The 20091-nt window shown below is 46.7% G+C and overlaps 4 protein-coding genes and 1 long non-coding RNA gene across 5 annotated transcripts in view; all 5 read right to left on the reverse strand.

Moving 5' to 3' along the window:
- The window catches only part of LOC310700995 (uncharacterized protein), a 41720-nt gene extending 26971 nt beyond the window's left edge, over positions 1-14749 (reverse strand). Inside the window, exons 1-2 of the mRNA XM_083490956.1 lie at positions 14720-14749; positions 5923-7752 (exon numbers count right to left, since the gene is read on the reverse strand). Coding sequence (XP_083347082.1) covers positions 6110-7672 — 1563 coding nt within the window. The 5' untranslated portion in view covers positions 7673-7752; positions 14720-14749 and the 3' untranslated portion in view covers positions 5923-6109. The remainder of the gene's footprint in view (positions 1-5922; positions 7753-14719) is intronic.
- LOC310699314 (uncharacterized protein) overlaps positions 1-20091 on the reverse strand; it is a gene marked incomplete at its 5' end in the record, with an annotated part of 338944 nt that overhangs the window by 160191 nt on the left and 158662 nt on the right. The gene's annotated exons all lie outside the window — the stretch shown is intronic.
- Positions 1-20091, reverse strand: part of LOC310699312 (uncharacterized protein) — a gene marked incomplete at its 3' end in the record, with an annotated part of 48978 nt that overhangs the window by 21411 nt on the left and 7476 nt on the right. The window lies entirely within an intron of this gene.
- Positions 17614-18121, reverse strand: LOC310699350. The gene is made up of 2 exons (XR_014522048.1): positions 17946-18121; positions 17614-17845 (listed from the first exon to the last, which is right to left on the reverse strand). It is a non-coding gene; the product is annotated as an uncharacterized lncRNA (long non-coding RNA).
- LOC310701854 (uncharacterized protein) overlaps positions 19711-20091 on the reverse strand; it is a 175018-nt gene continuing 174637 nt past the window's right edge. Inside the window, exon 3 of the mRNA XM_083493306.1 lies at positions 19711-19877. The gene's annotated coding sequence lies outside the window, so the exon portion shown is untranslated. The remainder of the gene's footprint in view (positions 19878-20091) is intronic.

The raw sequence follows: 20091 nt of genomic DNA on the forward strand, positions 1-20091 counted from the left end.
GGAACCAGCCAGGTGACAGGACACTCAGGTTACCACCACAACTCCTCCCTCAACCCCTCCTTTCTATAATGTATGCATGATGTCAACCCCTCCTTTCTGTAATGTATGCATGATGTTTCTGGGGGTGGGCTGGACCTGGAGGATGGGAATTTCAAAAGTTTTTATAAGGTCTTGCACACCATCTTTCTGGGTCTTTTCCTCTCTCCTGCAAGTGAGGGGAACACCCTGTTGCAACAGTTCAATAAAGGCCAAGCCTACAGGCTGCTGTTTTGCTCCAAGTTATCCTGGTTGGTGTCTTTGTTTTTGTCCAAGAGAGCCCTCGGATTTTCCGGTAACAGTCCTGAATTTAAGGCAAGTCAGTCGAAAAATCATGGGCTTTTTTGGCGTTTATTTGGGGCCTTGTCTAAAAAAGAAAAAGTTCTACAAATTTGGGGTTGTCCTGGTTTTTACTTTTTGAAATATGGCAACCCTAATTATTCTGGGCTCTGCTTGAACTGAAACTCTCCCTTTTAGAGCACAGCCCCACGTTGGGCAAAATATTCCTGCATTGCAGGGGGCTGGACTAGATGACCCTCGTGGTCCCTTCCAACTCTGCAATTCTAGGATTCTACCATGTGTAGAGGAAAGATCGCCCCCTTGTGGGCAGTGGAGGAATGATGTAATGTTGGCTGGTGGGAACTGAGCGTTGCCTTGTCACACACAAGCAACACCACAACAGTCATGTGAAAGGAAGGGGGGTGCATTTCTGCAGGCTGATGTCCATCCATCCAGCTGCCCAGGCCCCAGCACCTCCCCCTAACAGTGAAGGGTCCCAGTCTGGAAATCCTCCCTTCCTGCTGGAGATGAGGCAGTGAGGGATTCCATACAGACAGAGGCGCCCTTGCTCTGGAATTCCCTTGCCAGCAGGGAGACTTCAAAAGCCCCCCCCAATGCCTCCCCCTCCCTCATTTACTATGGAGACTTTTCATCTTGTGGTTTGGTCATTTCAAATCCAGTTTTTCTCTCTCTCCCTGCAATTTTAATACTGTTGTTGGTTTCCTTGTTTAAATTATTCTGTTTACTAGTGATATTTCACATAGTGTTTGTGAATGCAAAGCAATTGTGGCTCTTGGTTATAAATCTGTGATCTAGACATGGCTTAGTCAATCACACCTTGTTTCAACATCCATCTAACACAAGGAAAAGAAAATCCCCCATCATTTAGCCCGGACACTGAGGTCCACTTCTGAGGGTCTTCTGGCACTTCCCTCATAATTACAGGGAACCAGGCAGAGGGCCTTCTTGGTAGTGGCGCCCTCTCTGTGGAACACACGCCCCCATAATTTATTAATTATTATTATCATCATCATCATCATCATCATCATCAGATGTCAAAGAGAGAAAGTAACTTTTGGAAGACCTCTGAAGGCCTTCAGGGAAGTTCTTAATGTTTGACATTTTACATGTTCCTTTGTCATAGAACGAAGCTGGCACCATCCATCCATTGGTTCTGGCAGGGTTCCAGTTCATGGTCAACAAGATTAAACAGATGCACGTTGGGCTGATGAGGAGGAGGTGAGGGACCAGGAGTGAGACCTTGGGGTCATGTTAGGTAACTCTGGGAAATTGTTGACCCTGTGTGCACTGGCTCGGGAAACTGCAAATCTCACGCTGGGGATGTTTAGGGAACTGATTGAAAATACACCTGCCACTCTCCTAATGGTTGTAGTGCAGATCTTGTTGGCATGCAGAGGGTCGCAAGGCCAGCTGGCTAGCCCCAGGTGGGTCATCTCCTTCCAGCCGTCCCGCTGCGAAGAACCATCAGCTGTAAATCAGCGACCCAGGCTTCGAAGCCAGGGCACACTATATCAGCAGAGCGAAGGCGTGAGGCTTGTGGAAGCATACTACAACTACGGATTTATTAATCATAAATCAGGACAAAGAAACATTTCGTCTCTCTCTTTGTATTCTCAGAGAGACAGAGAAAAGCAAAAGCTATACGCACAATGGAAGTTCCCAGCATACTGTGCTGGAATGTAAACCGACATGTGACACATAACAAACCCATATCTGCTCCTTAAGGAGGAATGGAAATTCTCAACAGACCTATGGTGTGAACACATTTGGAGTACTGTGCACAGTTCAGTATCTGGGACCTTTCAGTTTGGAGAGAAGACGAGGAAGGAAGGACATGTCAGATAGAATGGAGAAAGAGGATAGAAAAAAGCCCCTCCCCAATAAAACTAGAACTCATGGAATCCAGCGAAGCAGGAATGCTGGAAGATTTAGGAGAGCGAAAAGAAGGGTCTCCCCCCCTTCTCTGCATCCAGCCAGTCCATGATGGCAACAGCAACAATAAGATAATTACATCAATAGTATACATTGTGCTCTGCTGGCAGGAGGACTCCCTCGGATCATGTCCAGTTGTAAAGGTGCAAGGAGGCTTTCCACCCTCAGGGCCCAGAGGGGGATCCTGTCTTGGGGCAGCTGGTGGAATTGGAGGAAGATGACCCTTAGCACTCTGGGTTTGGGACCTACCGGAACCTCCTTCCACATTATACTCATCCATATTGTTTCTTGCCTACGTCATTTTGGGGATAGCATTCTACACACAATTGCGTCACCATGTGCCCCCCTCCCAACATTGCTCTGAGATGCTCTGGTACGGCCCCTTCTTCCCTGTGCCCCCTTCCCTCCTCATGCAAGACGTGCAGCTGGGAACAGAGCCTTTCCTGGTTCTGCCAGGGAATGCCCCTTTTATTTCTCCTGCCACCAAATATATCTATACACATTATATCTGACATAATGCATCTATAAATCAAAAGAATAGATCAGGGTTTCAAGATTACCTTCGGCATATAAGTAGGTGCTTTCAATCTTTCTGTGTCTTCATGGTTCCACTATTGCAATTATAACAATGGGACTTATGCTGCTGTTCCTATAATATTAGTCTAACTCTGCTTCCAAAGCAACACCACCAGTCTCAGCTCCACTTTGAGCAACTCTCCATTCCCAGATACAAACATTTCCAGCTCCCTCCACCAAACACCAACACCAGCTCACTCCTCATTCAGAAGCAACACTACAGATTCACATTAAATATTATATTCTACTTACTATTGTGAAATGTTACCTTCATTATTTAAATACATGTCTAGACAACATTACATGCAAACAACAAAAGCTCACATACGCTGCATGCGTTTAAGATTGATTTCCTGTTATTGATGTGAACGAAAGTATATAAACTTATATAAGGACACTTATGAGAAGAAGTGGAAGGAAATAAAAAAAGAATTAGAGACTTGGGGAAAATTGAGTTTGTCCCTGTGGGGGAGAATATCCACAGTTAAAATGATGGTATTGCCAAAGATGATTTTTATGTTCCAAACAATACCTATAATTAGAGGCGTAAAGTGTTTTAAGGATTGGCAGAAAGACCTTGCCAAGTTTATTTGACAAGGGGAAAAAACACGAATAAAATTTAAGCTGCTAACGGAGTTGAAGGAAAAAGGAGGCTTCGCGGTCCCTGAGCTTAAACTGTACCTTGAGGCAGTGTGCTGGACATGGATTAAGGAATGGATATTAATTAAAAACACGGAAGTCCTAGATCTGGAGGGATGGGATATTGTGTACGGGTGGCATGGCTACATAGGCTATAACAAGGTTAAATCTCACAAAGGATTTTTAAATCATATGGTGAGAAGGGCATTATATGAAGTATGGGAGAGGAGTAAAAAATCAGTAGTAACCAAAACACCATGGTGGCTGTCACCAATGGAATCTATGTCGGTCCACAGGCTGAATATGAACAGCGATTGGCTAACATATAAGGATTTAGTAGAGGAAACAAGTAGTGATCCAAAAATAAAGGACCTAGGCAAATTGAAACAGAAGGGAATAACCTGGCTGGAGTATTATCAATTAAAAGCCGCCCTTGAAAAGGATAAAAGAACCAAAGGATTTGACAAAAAAATATCCTATCTAGAGAAGGGTATATTATATAATAATCAAAAGACACTTTCTAAAATGTACAAACTACTTTTGAATTGGCAAAGAAAGGAGGAAGATATCAAAGAAATTACAGTAAAATGGGAGAGGGACCTGGGACATACAATCAAACCCAATATTTGGAACGAATTATGGACTAAAAATATAAAATTCACGGCTTGTCTCCTTATACGGGAAAATCTTATGAAAATGTACTATAGGTGGTACCTGACCCCTGCAAAACTTGCAAAAATAAACAAATCAAACAATAACAAGTGCTGGCAATGTAAGGAACAGATAGGAACATACTACCATATGTGGTGGTCCTGTCTAGAGATACAAAGATTTTGGAACATGATTTATGAAGAGATAAAGAGATTGATAAAAACTACGTTTAGCAAGAAACCGGAAGAATTTTTACTAGGAATGGTTTCAGATACTATTCCCAAAAACAAAACTAGGCTATTTACCGTATTTTTCGCCCTATAGGACGTACCGTCCCATAAGGCGCACCTAGTTTTTTTGGGGGGAAATAAAGGGGAAAAAATTATTCCCCCCCCCAGGCGTGGGGCTGGGTTGGGGGAGGCCCAAGCTTCCCCCGACCCCAGCCCCCAAACAGGCAGCTCTCTGCAAGCCGTGGGAGCCCAGCGCTGGCTCCCGCTGCTTGCGGGGAGGTCCGCAAAGCCTGGACGCGCTGATCTCAGCGTGCGCAGGCTTCGGCATGCCGGCAACTCTCCGCAAGCAGCAGGAGCGCTCCCACTGCTTGCGGAGAGGTCTGCGAAGCCAGGAGAGCAAGAGGGGTCGGTGCGCAAAAAAAAGCCTGTATTCGCCCCATAGGACACACACATTTCCCCTGCATTTTTTCTTTTCTTTTATCTTTCCTATAGTTGCTTATGTTCTGTGTCATGTACTTCAATACTTTTTGTACTTTTTGTACTTTTTTTTCATTACTCTTAAGAAATTTTCCTTTGTAATTTTTGGCTGTTTATATTTATATGTACCTGTTTAAGCAAAATAAAACCTATAAAAAAAGAAAGAAAGTGTCAACTTAGAGAAAAACAGGTCCTACACTCTAAAAAGTGTTGCATAATAACCAAAGCAGGATGAACACTCCTTCTGTCTAAATCCTTCTCTTCTTTGAGTTAATTGATGGCCTGAAGGTGTTTCCACTATTACAGCTCTTACCCCTCGGAGTCTTTTGATGGCTTGTAATAATAATAATAAAATAATAATAATAATAATAATAATAATTTATTATTTATTTCCCCAGCCACTCTGGGCGGCTCCCAATCAAGTGTTAAAAACAGTACAGCATTACATATTAAAAACTTCCCTGAAGAGGGCTGCCTTAAGATGTCTTCTGAATGTCAGGTAATTATTTCTCTTTGACATCTGATGGGAGGGCGTTCCACAGGGCGGGCGCCACTACCGAGAAGGCCCTCTGTCTGGTTCCCTGTAGCCTCACTTCTCGCAATGAGGGAACCGCCAGAAGGCCCTCGGCGCTGGATCTCAGTGTCCGGGCTGAACGATGGGGGTGGAGACGCTCCTTCAGGTATACAGGACCGAGGCCGTTTAGGGCTTTAAAGGTCAGCAACAACACTTTGAATCGTGCTTGGAAACATACTGGGAGCCAATGCAGATCTCTCAGAACCGGTGTTATGTGGTCCCGGCGGCCACTCCCAGTCACCAGTCTAGCTGCCGCATTCTGGATTAATTGCAGTTTCCAGGTCACCTTCAAAGGTAGCCCCACGTAGAGCGCATTGCAGTAGTCCAAGCGTGAGATAACTAGAGCATGCAGCACTCTGGCGAGACAGTTCACGGGCAGGTAGGGTCTTAGCCTGCGTACCAGATGGAGCTGGTAGACAGCTGCCCTGGACACAGAGTTAACCTGTGCCTCCATGGACAGCTGTGAGTCCAAAATGACTCCTTGTAAGGCTTCCACTACAACTGAACCTCTTTCCACACTCCATACATTTAAATGGTTTCTCCCCTGTGAGTCCGTTGATGTCTCCTAAGGTGTCCACTATCAGTGAAGCTCTTTCCACACTCCATACATTTAAATGATTTCTCCCCTGTGTGCGTCCGTTGATGTCTTCTAAGGTCTCCACTCTGACTGAAGCTCTTTCCACATTCCATGCATTTAAATGTGAGCCGGTTGATGTAGTGTTAGTCTTCCACTGTCGGTGAAGATCTTTCCACACTCCATGCATTTAAATGGTTTCTCGCCTGTGTGAGTCCGTTGATGTCTTCTAAGGCCTCCACTCTGAATGAAGCTTTTTCCACACTCCATGCATTTAAATGGTTTCTCCCCCGTGTGAGTCCGTAGATGAATTCTAAGGTCTCCACTCTGACTGAAGCTCTTTCCACACTCCATGCATTTAAATGGTTTCTCCCCTGTGTGAGTCCGTTGATGAATTCTAAGGTGTCCACTCTGACTGAAGCTCTTTCCACACTCCATGCATTTAAATGGTTTCTCCCCCATGTGGGTCCGTAGATGAATTCTAAGGCTTTTGCTAGTAGTGAAGCTCTTTCCACACTCCGTGCAATTAAATAGTTTCTCCCCTGTGTGACTCCATTGATGAATTCTAAGGCTTTCGCTAGTAGTAAAGCTCTTTCCACACTCCATGCAATTAAATGGTTTCTCCCCTGTGTGAGTCCGTTGATGAATTCTAAGGCTTTCGCTAGTAGTGAAGTTCTTTCCACACTCCATGCAATTAAATGGTTTCTCCCCCGTGTGAGTCCGTAGCTGAATTCTAAGGCTTCCGCTAGTAGTGAAGCTCTTTCCACACTCCATGAAATTAAATGATTTCTCCCCTGTGTGAGTCCGTAGATGAATTCTAAGGTTTCCACTCTGACTGTAGCTCTTTCCACACTCCATACATTTAAATGGTGTCTCCCCTGTGTGAGTCCGTTGATGAATTCTAAGGTTTCCGCTAGTAGTGAAGCTCTTTCCACATTCCATGCATTTAAATGGTTTCTCCCCCGTGTGAGTCCGTTGATGAACTCTAAGGTCTCCACTTTGACTGAAGCTCTTTCCACACTCCATACATTTAAATGGTTTCTCCCCCGTGTGAGTCCGTAGATGAATTCTAAGGCTTTTGCTAGTAGTCAAGCTCTTTCCACACTCCATGCAATTAAATGGTTTCTCCCCCGTGTGAGTCCGTAGATGAATTCTAAGGCTTCCGCTAGTAGTGAAGCTCTTTCCACATTCCATGCATTTAAGTGGTTTCTCCCCCGTGTGAGTCCGTTGATGAACTCTACGGTCTCCACTTTGACTGAAGCTCTTTCCACACTCCATGCATTTAAATGGTTTCTCCCCTGTGTGAGTCCGTAGATGAATTCTAAGGCTTTTGCTAGTAGTGAAGCTCTTTCCACACTCCATGCAATTAAATGGTTTCTCCCCCGTGTGAGTCCGTAGATGAATTCTAAGGCTTCCGCTAGTAGTGAAGCTCTTTCCACACTCCATGCAATTAAATGGTTTCTCCCCCGTGTGACTCCGTTGATGAATTCTAAGGTGTCCACTCTCAGCGAAGCTCTTTCCACACTCCATGCATTTAAATGGTTTCTCCCCGGAGTGAGACCACTGATGTTTTCTAAGGTTTCCACTGTCAGTGAAGCTCCTTCCACACTCCATACTTTCAAATTGTTTATGTTCTCTGTTTTCACACTCCATGTATTTAAATGGTTTCTTTGTTATTCCCATTGGAGATGGCCCAACAGAATTCTGACTGCCTTCTCCATTGTCTTCTTTCAATGGGGTGGGGAGAAAATCCTTTTTGTTTTCTAGGAAGAGAACAAAGGAATATTACTCACATCAATTAACACCTGCTCTTATTTTAACATCTTGTACAATCTCTCCTGTCTTCCATATGTTCCAAATGTTTAGGAAAGGCAAATGAAATAATGTTAAATAATGGTAATGCATCATCAGCCTTTCCTAACCCTTAATTAAGCATTAATGAAGCAGCATTATCTTAGAATACGGTTGAACTGTGGGGGTTTACGTTTTATAAAAAGTGGTTTCTCACAGGAATGGGAGCTGCTCTATGTTCCATGAACCTGACCAATATTCCTCAGGGTCCTAAGTTCATTATGAAGTTCTTCATCTGTTGCACTATAATCCTCTACCCCTTGGGCCACATTTTGTCCCCCTCGATCTCTAGATCTTTATTCATCCCCTGCACATTCCCTTTGGCCTCAGGAGGTGCATAGTGACCATTTTGGGAATAACTGGGAATTATTTATTAAATTTGTATACGTCTCTTCATATGAAGATCACAAGATAAAAAGCCAAGGGCTTCTGGATATTGTAGCTCTGCTCCAACTGGGAATTATTTTATTTGTATACCTCTCTTCAACTGAAGATCACAAGATAAAAATATGTGTGACACTGAAAAAGGTGAGTATTAAAGGTGAATAACACTGATTGTGGGAAAGAAAAGAAAGGAGATGAAATCAGTGGTGTGTCCACCTGAATGTAATGATAACAACAACAACAATAACAACAACAACAATAGGATTTATAATTTCCCAAAGTGCACATCTCTTTATGCTTTTTCTATTTACTTTTGTGGATATAATGTGTAACAGGAGCTAAATGTTAATTATCTTATTTTTTATAAGCATTTTCTTTCAATTACTATTTTTTGACTACCTAATGTGAGTTCTTATACTTTTTAAAGTTTTTCCAAACTTGCGGCCCATGGGCCTTAGGGTGCCTATGCCTGAGATAGACGGTTAAATCAGGGCAGGCCAAATGGGACTCAGCTCCGTCCCCTCCCTGCATCTGCTGCCTGAGGGGGCTGCCTCAGTCTCCCTCACAGTGGAGAAGGCCCTGAGAACAGCCTTCTCACTGCCTTCCAAAATAGTCATACCTCGGGTTACAGATGCTTCGAATTGTGCGTTTTCGGGTTGCGGGTTATTTCCGGGTTTCAGCGCTCACACATGTGCAGAACCACTAAATCATGCTTTGTGCGTGTGCAGAATCACCAAATCGCAACCCACACATGCGCAGACGCAGCGCTGTAGGTTGTGAATGTGCCTCCCGCACAGATCACGTTCGCAACCTGAGCGTCCACTGCACAGGAAAGATGACACAGAAGACCTTGGAGTCTCACCGTGGAACACAACAACAACAACAACGATTGGTTATACGTCACTTTGGGCTGCCCTGGGCGGTGGCGTAGGGTGTCCCCGTTACAACAGCCCTGCAAAATAGACCGGAGTTGCTGCGCGCTTTTGGGACTTGGAAGAGTAACTTACGGCAACCGTAAAGGGCAGTCCAGTGTCGAAATTACGGGGGCCTCTTTTAAATAGGGGCTGATGTTTGAACTTGGGCTTTGGTAATGTTACGGAATTGGCAGGGGGGGCACTTGTGGGAGAGCAGGTTTCTTTGGCCGTCTCCCCCTTCCTTGCTTGCCCCTTCTGCTTTCCCATGGCAAGTCCAGCCGAATTCGACTATGGCGTGTGCTGCATATCTCCGCCTTCAGACAGAGGGAGCCAGGCAGCTTTCCGGGTCGTGTGCCCAACTTTTCATGAGCTGATATTAAATCCCAAAAGAACTACAGCTGCTTGTTACAAAGGGAGGGGGCTGATTCCGGTAGGTTAATGATATTAACTCTTTCCATGCTCATTTCTGATGTTCAGAAGCAGGTGACCCTTTCCTAGACCCTCCTAATGACATTCTCAGTCTTGACACACAGTATTTAAAAAGAAACACAAAAAACCCTTTACATAACTCCCTTTCTAAAATACACTGAGACCATCTTATAACATATCCCCGCTATAACACACAAGTTCTACTTAAATCCTAATATTTACTATGCCTAAACATTGGTTCCAAATTGGGAAAGGAGTCTCCCTGCTTATTTAACTTATATGCAGAATTCATCATGCGAAAGGCTGGGCTAGATGAATCCCAAGCCGGAATTAAGATTGCCAGAAGAAACATCAACAACCTCAGATATGCAGATGACACAACCTTGATGGCAGAAATAATAATAATAATAATAATTTATTATTTATACCCCGCCCATCTGGCTGGGCCACTCTGGGCGGCTTCCAACAAAATATTGAATTACAATAATGCATCAAACAATAAAAGCTTCCCTAAACAGGGCTGCCTTCAGATGTCTTCTAAAAGTCTGGTGGTAGTTGTTGTCTTTGACATCTGGTGGGAGGGCGTTCCACAGGGCAGGTGCCAACACCAAGAAGGCCCTCTGCCTGGTTCCCTATAACTTGGCTTCTCGCAGGGAGACAACCGCCAGAAGGCCCTCGGCACTGGACCTCAGCGTCTGGGCAGAATGATGGGGGTGGAGACACTCCTTCAGGTATACTGGACAGAGGCCGTTTAGGGCTTTAAAGGTCAGCACCAACACTTTGAATTGTGCTCGGAAACGTACTGGGAGCCAATATAGGCCTTTCTAGACCAGTGTTCTGTGGTCTCGGCGGCTGCTCCCAGTCACCAGTCTAGCTGCCGCATTCTGGATTAGTTGTAGTTTCCGGGTCACCTTCAAAGGTAGCCCCACACAGAGTGCACTGCAGTAGTTGGAACTTTGTGAGGAATAAGTGGGTTTTGTGTTGCAGTTTGGGTACTCAGTCTGGAAAAGGTTTGCCATCACTGCCCTCGGATCATGTCCAGTTGCAAAGGTGAACGGAGGCTTTCCACCCCCAGGGCCCAGAGGTGGCTCCTGCCTTGGGGCAGCTGGTGGATTTGGAGGAAGCTGACCCTTAGCACTCTGGGTTGGGGACCTGCCTGAACCTCCTTCCCCATTATACTCATCCTTACGGTTTCATTTTGGGGATAGCATTCTACACACACTTGTGTCACCATGGTTCCCGCCCCCCAGCACATTGCTTTCAGATGCTCTGGTACGGCCCCTTCTTCCCTATGCCCCCTTCCCTCCTCATGAAAGACCACCAATCTCAGCTCCATTTTGAGAAACTCTCCATTCCCAGATACAAACATTTCCAACTCCCTCCACCAAACACCAACACCAGCTCACTCTCAGTCCACCTTCATTCAGCAGCAACACAACTAATTTACATTAAATATTAGATTAGGCTTACTCTTGTGAAATGTGACCTTCATTACTTTAAATAAATGTCTAGGCCACGTTACAAACAACAGAAGCTAACATACGCTGCATGGAATTAAGACTGAAAGTGAAGAGGAACTAAAGAACCTTTTAATGAGGGTGAAGGAGGAGAGCGCAAAATATGGTCTGAAGCTCACCATCAAAAAAACGAAGATCATGGCCACTGGGCCCATCACCTCCTGGCAAATAGAAGGGGAAGAAATGGAGGCAGTGAGAGGTTTTACTTTCTTGGGCTCCATGATCACTGCAGATGGTGACAGCAGTCACGAAATTAAAAGACGCCTGCTCCTTGGGAGAAAGGCGATGGCAAACCTAGACAACATCTTAAAAAGCAGAGACATCACCTTGCCAACAAAGGTCCGTATAGTAAAAGCCATGGTTTTCCCAGTAGTGATGTATGGAAGTGAGAGCTGGACCATAAAGAAGGCTGATCGCCGAAGAATTGATGCTTTTGAATTATGGTGCTGGAGGAGACTCTTGAGAGTCCCATGGACTGCAAGGAGATCAAACCTCTCCATTCTGAAGGAAATCAGCCCTGAGCGCTCACTGGAAGGACAGATCGTGAAGCTGAGGCTCCAAGACTTTGGCCACCTCATGAGAAGAGAAGACTCCCTGGAAAAGACCCTGATGTTGGGAAAGATGGAGGGCACAAGGAGAAGGGGACGACAGAGGACGAGATGGTTGGATGGTGTTCTCGAAGCCACAAACATGAGTCTCACCAAACTGCGGGAGGCAGTGGAAGACAGGAGTGCCTGGCGTGCTCTGGTCCATGGGGTCACGAAGAGTCGGACACGACTAAATGACTAAACAACAACAACAAACATTGAGCACCACACACTAATAATAATAATAATAATAATAATAATAATAATAATAAATATTGATTATACCCTGCCCATATAGCTGAGTTTCCCCAGCCACTCTGGGCGGCTCCCAACCGAGTGTTAAAAACAATACAGCACTAAATATTAAGAACTTCTCTAAACAGGGCTGCCTTCAGATGTCTATTAAAAATGGGATAGCTGCTTAATTCCTTGACATCTGATGGGAGGGCGTTCCACAGGGCAAGCGCAACTACCCAGAAGGCCTTCTGTCTGGTTTCCTGTAACCTCACTTTTTGCAATGAGGGAACTGCCAGAAGGCCCTCGGCGCTGGATCTGTGTCCAGGTTGAATGATGGGAGTGGAGACGCTCCTTCAGGTATACAGGACTGAGGCCGTTTAGGGCTTGAAAGGTCAGCACCGACACTTTGCATTGTGCTCAGAAATATACTCAAATATTCCTCTGCAGCAAGGGAGGCAAATGGAAGCCTTCCCATTGTCTTTGTGCTTACAAATACTGCCTTAAGGAGGGATGAACAGGGTGGGCCTGTGACCTGGATTCAGGAACTAAAGTATTTACCATCACAAAAGAATGGCCAGGCTGCCCAGATAATGCAGTTAGTGACCATTAACAGGTATCCTTGGGGACAGGTTTTCTGCTGTAGACCGCCTCCTGTGATGTATTCCTGCTGTAGACAGTCTCCTTCTGTATATTGGGGGGGGGGGTGGTCTTGGGTGGGCAATTTCAAAAGACTATTTAAGGCCTTGCACACCTCCCTCCTGGTTGTGGTGTTTACTGTTGCAATAAAGATCAGGCTACTAGCCGCTTTGCTTCGCCATATACACTGGTTGGCCTCTGTTAGTTTCTCCTACCTACCGTATTTTTCGCTCCATAAGGCACACCTGATCATAAGGCAGTGTTTCCCAACCGGTGTTCCGCGGCACACTAGTGTGCCGTGAGACACCGGCTGGTGTGCCGTGGGAGGGAGGCGGGCGAGTCGGGCGGCGAGAGGCGGCGGCGGTGAGGATCCGCGTCGAGCCGGGGGCGGCTCCGCGGTGGTGGTGCCGAGCGGCGGGGCAGCGCGCGCAAAAGGGAGGAGCGCGAGACAGCGGAGGAGGAGGAGGCCGGCATGTCCGGGCAGCAGCAGCAACAGCAGCAACTCCCGGCGACGGCTCCTCCTCCGCCCGCTATCGCCGCCACCACCACAACAGCCGCCGCCGCCTCAGCTGCCGCCGTCCCTCAGTCCCTCGCTCTGCTGCCTCCTCCAACCCTGGCAAGGGGAAGGGAAAAAACTTTCACTTTTGTGCGTCCCTCCCGGCGTGACGCTGCGCGCTGACGTCACGGGGCGGGGCTTTAATGGTGGTGTGCCGCGAGATTTTTTTCCGGTAAACAGGTGTGCCGTTGCCCAAAAACGTTTGGGAAACACTGTCATAAGGTGCACCTAGTTTCTAGAGGGGGAATTCAAGAAAAAAATATTATTTAAAGGGAGCGCTGAGCAGAGCTCCCCGGTGCCCTGCGGAGGCTTTGCGCCACTAAGGCAGAAGCTAAAACAGCTAGAGGGAGCGCTGCGCAGCACTCTCTCTAGCTGTTTTGGCTTCTGGGGTAGCCTGCGAAGCCTCCGCAGGGCAGCAACGAGCCTTCATCCCGGGCTTCCCCCGCCAGTCCTGACAAGCTCTGGGAGTATTCCCCACCTCCCGCAAAAGCCCACAGGAGCTGTGACCCTTTAAGGAGCGTGCGGCTCCTGCGAGCTTTTTTACGAGGTGGGAGAAGGGACTGACGCAGCCAGTCAGTCCCTTCTCTCTCCTCAGGGAAAAGCCCCCAAGAGCGGCGTGCTCTTTAAAGAGCGTGCGGCTTCTGCGGGAGGTGGGGGAATTCTGTAAGATTATTTGGGGAAGTTTTTCTAATGAAAAGATATTGTCACAGATGCTTGTTTTTGCCATTCTCAAAAGTGTGAATTTGTGTCTGCAGAGATAACATGCCTTTTCTTCACATGAAAAATGTTATAAAATAAATATACAGAGTTGAGGGGAAACCTTAATCCCATTGTTCCTTTGCAGATTTATATACACAGAATCAACCCCTTAAATTCTAAGTTCCAAGAGGTTCAATGAACTGATGGTTTGCAGTGGAAGAGATCTGCACAAGTAGCTAAGTGTGAAGCAGTAAAAATGAAAGTGCAACCTTGTGAGCAGAATACTCCACACATCTTGGGGTCTTTGTGTAATAATTGTGCAAGTCAGACTTGAGGCAAGCGCTGAAGGCTCTTCAGGGCTGGCAACCTCTTCCCAATCCCACTGGGTTCCAACAGCCGCACTAACACTTAACTGTACAGAATAGGCACCTGAATGCAGAAGCCAATCCAAAGGGAGATGAGTCCTAGTGAATAAGATAACCTGGTAGTGTCATTAGGGAAGGGGGGGGAGAAGGGGGTCAGGGGTGCTGGAAGGGGCGGGGTCTCTGTCGAGGCTCCTCCCCCTTTTCCATTAACCCTTCCCTGGACTCCCTCTCTCCCTTTCCCCAGCCAGGCGACCCCAGGGAGAATGGGGGGCCTCAGCCCCACCCCCAGCCCGGCTTGGGCTCCTCCTTCCCCTTCCCGCCAGGGCAGCTGAGCCTCTCTCGGCCCCCCAGGAAGGAGAAAGGGGAGTCTGGCGGGGCTGCTGCTGCTGCTGCCCAGGAGACCTTGCAGGTCTTGGGTCCCCCCTTCCCCCCCCTGGGTCGGGGCCTGGATCGGGGCCCCTGTCGACGGGCCCCAGGGAGGGCGCTCTCCTTACGGGGGGGTCTCTTCATCCTCCCTCCCCCCTTATCCCCCCCCTTCTCTCCCTCCCCCTTTACCTCTTGGTCCTCCGCCTCCCTGGCTCCGGATTAGTCCGCTCTCCTTGTCTGCAATAGAAAGGGCGGCGGGGGCGGCGGGGGGAGGGGGGGTTTCTCCACTGACGCCCCTCCTCCCCTTTCCCTCTCTGGCCACTTCCGGCGCGTTTCCCAGCGCCACTTCCGGCGCCTTTCCCGACGCGCGTGTCCCTAGAGCCACGTCTGCAAGAGCAGCCCCCCCTCCCTGTGTCCGGAGGGGAAGGCGAGGGGGTGGCGCTGCCTCTGGCCTCCTGCTCTGGGGGCTCCATGGGGACCCGGCCCCCGCCCCCCCCAACTGGGCAAGTGGAGGCCGGGGGGGGGAGGGTCTCCTTCTGGGCCTCCTTCTGCATGCCAAGCCCTCCGCCGGGGTCCTTCTGCAGGCAGAGCAAGGGCTTCGCCCCCTGACAGCCCAGCCCAGCTTCAAACACCAGCCCCTCTCCCCCCCTGGATGGAGAGGTGTTCTTGAGTGTGGCCTTGTCACTCCCATGCAAGACCACAAGAGTCCTGGGAGAGGAAGGGGGGGGAGCATTTCTGCAGGCTGATGTCCATCCATCCATCCAGCTGCCCAGGCCCCAGCACCTCCCCCTAAGAGTGAAGGGTCCCAGTCTGGAAATCCCCCCTTCCTGCTGGAGATGAGGCAGTGAGGGACTCCAGACAGAGAGAGGCGCCCTTGCTCTGCAATTCCCTCGCCAGCAGGGAGACTTCAAAAGCCCCCCCCCCCCAATGCCTCTCCCTTCCCTCATTTAGGAGGGAGACTTCTCATCTTGTGGTTGGGTCATTTCAAATCCAGTTTTTCTCTCTCTCCCTGCAATTTTAATACTGTTGTTGGTTTCCTTGTTTGAATTATTCTGTTCACTAGTGATATTTCACACAGCGTTTGTGAATGCAAAGCAATTCTGGCTCTTGTGATCCCTGCCGGGTATTAAGTGTTGTTCTAACCTCCCTATTGCAGATGGAAAGAGGAATGTGGGGCCTGCTTATAATATCTTAGGGTGGCGGGATTAAGATTTGGGACTGGGACTTTCCAATTCAGAGCCCCTCTTCGCATGAGATTTCTTCCAACTACTGGAGGAAAGTATGTCTGAGGTTTATGACAGAAATATAATTATTACGGGGGAATTTAATGGAGTAGGATCACTGGACTATGACAGAATGCTGAGGGAAAGTGTCTCAGAAGAAAGCAAAATACCAAATACTTTTTTGATATGGTTACAACAATGGATCTACTAGATCAGGGGTCAGCAGACTTTTTCAGCAGGGGGCCAGTCCACTGTCCCTCAGACCTTGTTGGGGGCCGGACTATATTTGGGGGGGAAATGAGCGATTTTGGTCTGTCTGCAAAGAGGCCTGAAGATGTTTGGCTTTACCTGTCCCAGTTGTCGTCCCAATAGCCCCAGTTGGGCTTCTCCAGCCAGGTGCCAGGGCAGGGTAGGAGGCTGCGTTGGCCGGAGAAGACAGAAGCAGCAGCCCTGGCAGAGCCAAGGACAGAGGCAGGGGAACCGGGGCGTTGCTGGAGCTTTTACCCACCAACTGCTGCTGCTTCCCAACCCGCAAGCGGCCGCTGCAACAAACCGCCTGAACGCCATGGGAGGAATGAAGGAGGGAGGGGGTGACGAAGAAAGCGCGTGAGGAAGCGGCATGGAGAAGGGGCACAGAAAAGGAAGGAAGGGCGGAGTGAGGGAGAGGGAGGAGGAGCAAGAGGAAAACGCAGCAGCAGCCGGCAGCCAGTGTCACACCCCCTTCCCAGCGCCACCCTGCTGAGGCAGGCAGGCGGGTGAGCCGACTCCCCCCGTTGATGGCACCCGGTGTGGGACAAGATTGCTCGTCCCTCAGGAGAAAAGCGCCGCCGGGTGAGGGAGAGGAAAAGAACGTGCGTGCTGGCAACCCACGTGGCGATTCCTGGACCGTCCGCAGGCCGGATCTAGAAGGCAATTGCGCCTGATCCGGCCCACAGGCCTTAGTTTGCCAACCCAGATGCTTGGAGATTCAGACACCCATTAGAACAAGAGTAAACATCAGATCAAAACTCAACATGGATGACAATGAGGGGTGAAAAGAGTTCATTGCATAGATGGAGACTAAATAAGTGTTTATTTGAAAAACACTGAATTACAACATATTCCAATTACGTTAAGAGTATCAAAAAATGTTAAAAACATTTGGAAATATAGGGGAGGATGAAACTTTCACTTTTACGAAGGAGTTCAACCATAAAGAGAAATGTTTTACCTAAGATACTGTTTTTATTCTAAATGATACCAATAATAAATAATACAAGCTTCTTTAATGAATGGCAAATAGATATTTCATGATTACTCTGGCAGGGGGAAAACAGAATAAAGTATAAAAATTTGATAGATACTAAAAATAGAGGTGGCTTCGCCCTGCTAGATTTTCTACTACGAGGCAGCCTCTTCGTGTTGGTTAAAAGAATGGATATCGTTGGACAACACACTATTGCTGGATTCTCAGTGGAATCTCGATTGTAGAATGCTTCGGAAGTTGAACGTTTGGGGCTTTCAAACGCCAAGAACCCAGAGGTGAATGCTTCCATTTTTGAACGCAATTTGTAAATAAAATTATATACAGTGGTGCCTCAGGTTAAGTACTTAATAGGTTCCGGAGGTCCGTTCTTAACCTGAAGCACCACTTTAGCTAATGGGGCCTCCTGCTGCTGCTCCGCCGCTGGAGCACGGTTTCTGTTCTCATCCTGAAGCAGAGTTCTTAACCTGAAGCACTATTTCTGGGTTAGCAGAGTCTGTAACCTGAAGCATATGTAACGCAAGGTACCACTGTATTAATAAAATTATCTATATATAAAGCAATTGAAACACTTCCCACACTGTTGGGTTGAAATAAGCGACAGACGAATGGCAAGGTGTCATACGGGAGGCATCTCTCGAGCAAGTCTCGGAGGGTCCCTTTTATTGAATATTACAGCATTTCCACATATGTGCTTGTTGCTGATTGGTTAACATGAATACAATGCAAGGGTTGAATACAGGTATTAATCATCAATAGATTAAAGGGTGGGAAAAGGAACACAGAATTGGACAGGCGTGAAACCTCCTTATTAAACTATTAACTAGTGATTGAGTATCAAGACTTAAACTATTACTAATGATTGATTTTTCATGACATGAAAGAACATAACAATCGCGTTCCGTAGATGTGGTCAACAATGCGTCAAGAACAGGTCAGGGTACTGAACTCAATGTGAACTGATCAGAACATTCCCAGACCCATGCGTAGAGGCAAAAACATCCCAGCATCCATCCCAGCACCACACTCCTTCCATTCAAACCATTTTAGATTTTTCAGTTTGTGGATTGTAGGCTTTCAACTCTTAAAGCTTTTCCTCCTTGCGAGCCCATTGATGGTTTCTAAGAACATAATAATAATAATAATAATAATAATAATAATAATAATAATAATAATTTATTATTTGTACCCCGCTCATCTGGCTGGGTCTCCCCAGACACTCTGGGCAGCTTCCATAGAAACAAAAAAAATATACTAAAATATCATACATTAAAAACTTCCCTGAAGCTCTATGTACGCTCCATATACGTAAGTGGTTTTCCCTTTTTGAGTTCGCTGATGTTTGCTAAGGTTTCCACTTCTATTGACGCTCTTTCCACACTCCATACATTTATTTCCTTGTCCCCGAGTGAGTCTGTTGATGTCATCTAAGTTTCCTGCGTGTGAAATTAGGGTTCCACTCTGAAACACTTTCAACTCTCCATACATTTAAATGGTTTCTCCCGTGTGAGTCCGTTGATGTTTTCTAAGTGTTCCACTGCGATTGAAGATCTTTCCGCGCTCGGTGCATTTAAATGGTTTCTCCCCAGTGTGAGTTTGATAATGGGTTCTCAGCTCTCTCCTCTCAATGAAACTCTTTCCACACTCCATACATTCAAATCGTTTCTCCCCTGTGTGAGTTTGATGATGGATACTAAGTGCTGTACCATCAATAAAGCTCTTTCCACATTCCATGCATTTAAATGGTTTTTCCCCTGTGTGAGTCCGTTGATGTTTTCTTAGTGTTTCACTGTGTCTGAATCTCTTTCCACAATCCATACATTTATATGGTTTCTCCCCTGTGTGAGTTTGATGATGGATACTAAGTGCTGTACCATCAATAAAGCTCTTTCCACATTCCATGCATTTAAATGGTTTTTCCCCTGTGTGAGTCCGTTGATGTTTTCTTAGTGTTTCACTGTGACTGAATCTCTTTCCACAATCCATACATTTATATGGTTTTTCCCCTGTGTGAGTTCGATGATGGATTCTAAGTTTTCTACTCTCAGTGAAGCTCTTATCACACAGCATACATTTAAATGGTTTCTCCCCAGTGTGAGTTTGACAATGGGTTCTCAGGTCTCTCCTCTCAATAAAACTCTTTCCACATTCCATGCATTTTAATGGTTTTTCCCCTGAGTGAGTCCATTGATGTCTTTTTACTGCTCCACTAGAAGTGAAGCCCTTTCCACACTCTTTACATTTAAATGGTTTCTCCCCTGTGTGAGTCCGTTGATGGATTCTAAGTGTTCCACTAGAAGTGAATCTCTTTCCACAATACATACATTCAAATGATTTTCCCCCTGTGTGAGTTTGATTATGGATATTAAGTGCTTTACCATCAATAAAGCTCTTTCCACATTCCATGCATTTAAATGGTTTCTCCCCTGTGTGAGTCCGTTGATGAATTCTAAGGTCTCCACTCTGACTGAAGCTCTTTCCACACTCCATGCAATTAAATGGTTTCTCCCCTGTGTGAGTCCGTTGATGAATTCTAAGGTTTCCATTCTGACTGAAGCTCTTTCCACACTCCATACATTTAAAAGGTTTCTCCCCAGTGTGAGTCCGTAAGTGAATTCTAAGGCTTCTGCTAGTAGTGAAGCTCTTTCCACACTCCATGCATTCAAATGGTTTCTCCCCAGTGTGACTCCGTTGATGAATATTAAGGTGTCCACTCCCACTGAAGCTCTTTCCACACTCCATGCATTTAAATGGTTTCTCCCCTGTGTGAGTCCGTTGATGAATTCTAAGGTCTCCACTCTGACTGAAGCTCTTTCCACACTCCATACATTTAAAAGGTTTCTCCCCAGTGTGAGTCCGTAGATGAATTCTAAGGCTTCTGCTAGTAGTGAAGCTCTTTCCACACTCCATGCAATTAAATGGTTTCTCCCCTGTGTGAGTCCGTTGATGAATTCTAAGGTGTCCACTCTTAGCGAAGCTCTTTCCACACTCCATGCATTTAAATGGTTTCTCCCCGGAGTGAGACCACTGATGTTTTCTAAGGTTTCCATTGTCAGTGAAGCTCCTTCCACACTCCATACTTTCAAATTGTTTAT

This window comes from Podarcis liolepis (assembly GCF_965112155.1).
Source record: "Podarcis liolepis genome assembly, chromosome: 2".
In the NCBI taxonomy this organism is placed as follows: Eukaryota; Metazoa; Chordata; class Lepidosauria; order Squamata; family Lacertidae; genus Podarcis; species Podarcis liolepis.